Consider the following 6,932-nt stretch of genomic DNA (forward strand, 5'->3'; position numbering starts at 1 on the left):
ATTCTCTCATTTTGCCCAATTTCCCAGTAAAATTCTCTTTTTTTGCTCCATTTTACCAGAAAATTCTCCCATTTTTCTCCATTTTGCAGCAAAATTCCCTCATTTTCTCCATTTTACACTAAAATTCACTCCCTGCTCTATTTCCCACCAAAATTCTCCTTTTGCTCTATTTTGCAAGAAAATTCACCAATTTTACTCAATTTTACCCCAAAATTCACAAATTTTGCACCAAAATTCACAATAAAATTCAGAATTTTTGCTCCATCTCCCACCAAAATTCTCATTTTTCTCCATTTTAAGATAAAATTCCCTCCTTTTCCTGTTTTACAAAATTCCCTTTTTGCTGTTTCCCAATAAAATTCCCTCACTTTGCTCAATTCCACAATAAAATTCCCTCCATTTCACAACAAAATTTTCTATTTTTGCTCCATTTTACATTAAAATTCTCCCATTTTTCTCCATTTTGCAATAAAATTCTCCCATTTTTCTCAATTTCACCCCAAAATTCCCTCCACTTTTGCTCCCTATCATAATAAAATTCACTATTTTTGCAATAAAATTCACTCCTTTTGCTATTTTACAATAAAATTCTCTCATTTTGCTCCATTTCACACCAAAATTTCCTCATTTTGCCCAATTTCCCAGTAAAATTCTCTTTTTTTGCTCCATTTTACCAGAAAATTCTCCCATTTTTCTCCATTTTGCAGCAAAATTCCCTCATTTTCTCCATTTTACACTAAAATTCACTCCCTGCTCTATTTCCCACCAAAATTCTCCTTTTGCTCTATTTTGCAAGAAAATTCACCAATTTTACTCAATTTTACCCCAAAATTCACCAATTTTACTCAATTTTACCCCAAAATTCCCTCATTTTGCACCAAAATTCACAATAAAATTCACAAATTTTGTTCCATTTCACACCAAAATTCTCATTTTGCTCCATTTTACAATAAAATTCCCTCCTTTTCCTGTTTTACAAAATTCCCTTTTTGCTGTTTCCCAATAAAATTCCCTCACTTTGCTCAATTCCACAATAAAATTCCCTCCATTTCACAACAAAATTTTCTATTTTTGCTCCATTTTCCATTAAAATTCTCCCATTTTGCTCCATTTTGCAATAAAATTCTCCCATTTTCCTCAATTTCACCACAAAATTCACCCCACTTTTGCTCCCTATCATAATAAAATTCACTTTTTAATTTTATTTTATAAATAAAATAAAATTTTATTTTATTTTTGCAATAAAATTCCCTCATTTTCCTCCATTTCACACCAAAATTTCCTCATTTTGCCCAATTTCCCAGTAAAATTCTCTTTTTTTGCTCCATTTTACCAGAAAATTCTCCCATTTTTCTCCATTTTGCAGCAAAATTCCCTCATTTTCTCCATTTTACACTAAAATTCACTCCCTGCTCTATTTCGCACCAAAATTCTCCTTTTGCTCTATTTTGCAGGAAAATTCACCAATTTTACTCAATTTTACCCCAAAATTCACCAATTTTACTCAATTTTACCCCAAAATTCACAAATTTTGCACCAAAATTCACAATAAAATTCACAAATTTTGCACCAAAATTCACAATAAAATTCACAATTTTTGCTCCATCTCCCACCAAAATTCTCATTTTTCTCCATTTTAGGATAAAATTCCCTCCTTTTCCTGTTTTACAAAATTCCCTTTTTGCTGTTTCCCAATAAAATTCCCTCACTTTGCTCAATTCCACAATAAAATTCCCTCCATTTCACAACAAAATTTTCTATTTTTGCTCCATTTTCCATTAAAATTCTCCCATTTTGCTCCATTTTGCAATAAAATTCTCCCATTTTCCTCAATTTCACCACAAAATTCACTCCACTTTTGCTCCCTATCATAATAAAATTCACTATTTTTGCAATAAAATTCACTATTTTTGCAATAAAATTCACTATTTTTGCAATAAAATTCTCTCATTTTGCTATTTTACAATAAAATTTTCTCATTTTACTCCATTTCACACCAAAATTTCCTCATTTTGCCCAATTTCCCAGTAAAATTCTCTTTTTTTGCTCCATTTTACCAGAAAATTCTCCCATTTTTCTCCATTTTGCACCAAAATTCCCTCATTTTCTCCATTTTACACTAAAATTCACTCCCTGCTCTATTTCCCACCAAAATTCTCCTTTTGCTCTATTTCGTAAGAAAATTCACCAATTTTACTCAATTTTACCCCAAAATTCTCTCGTTTTGCACCAAAATTCACAATAAAATTCACAAATTTTGCACCAAAATTCACAATAAAATTCACTCGTTTTGCACCAAAATTCACAATAAAATTCACAAATTTTGCACCAAAATTCACAATAAAATTCCCAAATTTTGTTCCATTTCACACCAAAATTCTCCTTTTCCTCCATTTTGCACTAAAATTCATTCATTTCGCAGAAAAATTCCCTCCTTTTACTCAATTTTACCCCAAAATTCTCATTTTTCTCCATTTTAGGATAAAATTCCCTCCTTTTCCTCTTTTACAAAATTCCCTTTTTGCTGTTTCCCAATAAAATTCCCTCACTTTGCTCAATTCCACAATAAAATTCACTCCATTTCACAACAAAATTTTCTATTTTTGCTCCATTTTCCATTAAAATTCTCCCATTTTGCTCCATTTTGCAATAAAATTCTCCCATTTTCCTCAATTTCACCACAAAATTCACTCCACTTTTGCTCCATATCATAATAAAATTCACTATTTTTGCAATAAAATTCACTATTTTTGCAATAAAATTCCCTCATTTTGCTCCATTTTACACCAAAATTTCCTCATTTTGCCCAATTTCCCAGTAAAATTCTCTTTTTTTGCTCCATTTTACGATAAAATTCTCCCATTTTTCTCCATTTTGCAGCAAAATTCCCTCATTTTCTCCATTTTACACTAAAATTCACTCCCTGCTCTATTTCCCACCAAAATTCTCCTTTTGCTCTATTTTGCAGGAAAATTCACCAATTTTACTCAATTTTACCCCAAAATTCTCTCATTTTACTCAATTTTACCCCAAAATTCACCAATTTTACTCAATTTTACCCCAAAATTCTCTCATTTTGCACCAAAATTCACAATAAAATTCACAAATTTTGCACCAAAATTCACAATAAAATTCACAAATTTTGTTCCATTTCACACCAAAATTCTCCCTTTTCCTCCATTTTACACTAAAATTCACCAATTTTACTCAATTTTACCCCAAAATTCTCCCATTTTGCACCAAAATTCACAATAAAATTCACAAATTTTGTTCCATTTCCAAAAATTGAAGGCAAAAAATCTCAATTTTTACAAAATATTAAAAATAAAATTTTTTTTTTTAAAAAACCACATTCAATTCCAAATTATTCCACAGCCAAACCACACAAAGGTAAAATTTTAAATGATCTAAAAATGACAATGAAATTCTGGTTTTTGTGCTGTCAGGAAGAGAATTCAAAGATGAAAAATCTGAATTTTTCTTTCATTTCTCACAGATTTACTCACAAAGGTTCCCAAAAAATAAAAATAAAAATAAAACAAAAATTGCACAAATCCCTCAGGGAATTTTCAGCAAGAAGTTGGTTAATATTCCGAATTTCCATTCAAATATTCTGAATTTCCATCCATTTCAATCCCATCACAAAATCCCTCAATATTCTGAATTTCCATTCAATCTTAGAATACCTCAATATTCTGCATTTCCACTCAAATCCCATCACAAAATCCCTCAATATTCTGAATTTTCATCCATTTACATCACAAAATGCCTCAATATTCTGAATTTCCATTCATTTAAATCTTATAATAGAATACCTCAATATTCTGCATTTCTATTCATTTTAATCCCATCACAAAATCCCTCAATATTCTGAATTTCCATTTTACTCCCATCACAAAATCCCTCAATATTCTGAATTTCCATTCAAATCTCATCACAAAATCCCTCAATATTCTGAATTTCCAATTTAGTCTCATCACAAAATCCCTCAATATTCTGAATTTCCATTCATTTAAATCTTATAATGGAATACTTCAATATTCTGAATTTCCATCCATTTCAGTCCCATCACAAAATCCCTCAATATTCTGAATTTTCATTCATTTGAGTCTTATCAAAAAATCCCTCAATATTCTGAATTTCCAATTTGGTCTCATCACAAAACACCTCAATATTCTGAATTTCCATTCAAGTCCCATCACAAAATCCCTCAATATTCTGAATTTCCATTTTAATCCCATCACAAAATCCCTCAATATTCTGAATTTCCTTTCATTTTAATCCCATCACAAAATCCCTCAATATTCTGAATTTCCATTCAAATCCCATCACAAAATGCCTCAATATTCTGAATTTTCATCCATTTTAGTCCCATCACAAAATCCCTCAATATTCTGAATTTTCATTCATTTGAGTCTTATCAAAAAATCCCTCAATATTCTGAATTTCCATTCAATCTTAGAATACCTCAATATTCTGCATTTCCACTCAAATCTCATCACAAAATCCCTCAATATTCTGAATTTCCATTTTACTCTCATTAAAAAATCCCTCAATATTCTGAATTTCCATTCATTTAAATCTTATAATAGAATACCTCAATATTCTGCATTTCTATTCATTTTAATCCCATCACAAAATCCCTCAATATTCTGAATTTCCTTTCATTTTAATCCCATCACAAAATCCCTCAATATTCTGAATTTCCAATTTAGTCTCATCACAAAATCCCTCAATATTCTGAATTTCCATTCAAATCTCATAATAAAATACATCAATATTCTGAATTTCCATTCTTTTAAATCTTATAATAGAATACCTCAATATTCTGCATTTCTATTCATTTCAATCCCATCACAAAATCCCTCAATATTCTGAATTTCCATTCATTTTAATCCCATCACAAAATCCCTCAATATTCTGAATTTCCATTCATTTAAATCTTATAATAGAATACCTCAATATTCTGAATTTCCATTCATTTTAATCCCATCACAAAATCCCTCAATATTCTGAATTTCCACTCAAATCCCATCACAAAATCCCTCAATATTCTGAATTTCCATTTTACTCTCATCACAAAATTCCTCAAAGTTCTGAATTTCCTTTCATTTTAATCCCATCACAAAATCCCTCAATATTCTGAATTTCCATTCATTTAAATCTTATAATAGAATCCCTCAATATTCTGCATTTCTATTCATTTCAATCCCATCACAAAATCCCTCAATATTCTGCATTTCCATTCAAATCCCATCACAAAATCCCTCAATATTCTGAATTTTCATTCATTTGAGTCTTATCAAAAAATCCCTCAATATTCTGAATTTCCATTCAAGTCCCATCACAAAACCCCTCAATATTCTGAATTTCCATTCATTTAAATCTTATAATAGAATCCCTCAATATTCTGCATTTCTATTCATTTCAATCCCATCACAAAATCCCTCAATATTCTGAATTTCCATCCATTTTAGTCCCATCACAAAATCCCTCAATATTCTGAATTTTCATTCATTTGAGTCTTATCAAAAAATCCCTCAATATTCTGCATTTCCACTCAAATCTCATCACAAAATCCCTCAATATTCTGAATTTCCATTCATTTAAATCTTATAATAGAATACCTCAATATTCTGAATTTTCATCCATTTTAATCCCATCACAAAATCCCTCAATATTCTGAATTTCCATTCATTTTCATCACAAAATCCCTCAATATTCTGAATTTTCATTCATTTGAGTCTTATCAAAAAATCCCTCAATATTCTGCATTTCCACTCAAATCTCATCACAAAATCCCTCAATATTCTGAATTTTCATCCATTTTAATCCCATCACAAAATCCCTCAATATTCTGAATTTCCAATTTAGTCCCATCACAAAATCCCTCAATATTCTGAATTTCCATTCATTTAAATCTTATAATAGAATACCTCAATATTCTGAATTTCCATCCATTTCAGTCCCATCACAAAATCCCTCAATATTCTGAATTTTCATTCATTTGAGTCTTATCAAAAAATCCCTCAATATTCTGCATTTCCACTCAAATCTCATCACAAAATCCCTCAATATTCTGAATTTCCTTTCATTTTAATCCCATCACAAAATCCCTCAATATTCTGAATTTCCACTCAAATCTCATCACAAAATCCCTCAATATTCTGAATTTCCATTCAAGTCCCATCACAAAATCCCTCAATATTCTGAATTTCCATTCAAGTCCCATCACAAAATCCCTCAATATTCTGAATTTCCTTTCATTTTCATCACATTACATATAATACCAAAATAATGACAATTATATAAAAACTAATGAAATAAATGTAATAATTAATAAAATATTGAATTGCCTCCATGGCCAGGGCGGCCGTGTGCTGTCGTTGTGGTTATATCACATATAATATAATAACACAATAATGACAATTATATAAAAACTAATACAATAAATATAATAATTAAGTATTTCATTACCTCCATGGCCAGGGCGGCCGTGTGCTGGTCGTAGTGGTTATATCACATATAATATAATAACAAAATAATGACAATTCCATATAAATGAATTAAATAAATGTAATAATTAATAAAATACTGAATTACCTCCAGGGCGGCCGTGTGCTGGTCGTAGTGCTTATATCACATATAATGTAATAACACAATAATAAATATATATCACATATATATGGTTATAGTGGTTATATCACATGTAATATAATAACACAATAATGACAATGATATAAAAACTAATACAATAAATGTAATAATTAATAACATTTTTAATTACCTCCATGGCCAGGGCGGCCGTGTGCTGGTCCTAGCGGTTATATCACATATAATATAATAACACAATAATGCCAATAATAACACAATAATGACAATTCCATATAAATGAATACAATAAATATAATAATTAAGTTTTTAATTACCTC

General features: G+C 29.9%; 1 protein-coding gene across 4 annotated transcripts in view; it reads right to left on the reverse strand.

Moving 5' to 3' along the window:
- Positions 1 to 6,510, reverse strand: part of FZD3 (frizzled class receptor 3) — a 98,619-nt gene extending 92,109 nt beyond the window's left edge. For 3 of the 4 annotated variants that reach the window (XR_010439710.1, XM_064709978.1, XM_064709980.1), the window contains exon 1: positions 6,478 to 6,510. Coding sequence is in view for 3 of the 4 variants with exons in the window: in XM_064709978.1 (XP_064566048.1) it covers positions 6,478 to 6,483 (6 nt within the window). In the remaining variant the exon portion in view is untranslated. Of the gene's footprint in view, positions 1 to 6,356; positions 6,378 to 6,477 lie in introns of those variants that run through there. The other variant, XM_064709979.1, reaches the window with a different exon arrangement.
- Positions 6,511 to 6,932: the final 422 nt, after the last annotated feature.

Source organism: Zonotrichia leucophrys, chromosome 3 (assembly GCF_028769735.1).
Source record: "Zonotrichia leucophrys gambelii isolate GWCS_2022_RI chromosome 3, RI_Zleu_2.0, whole genome shotgun sequence".
Lineage (NCBI taxonomy): Eukaryota > Metazoa > Chordata > Aves > Passeriformes > Passerellidae > Zonotrichia > Zonotrichia leucophrys.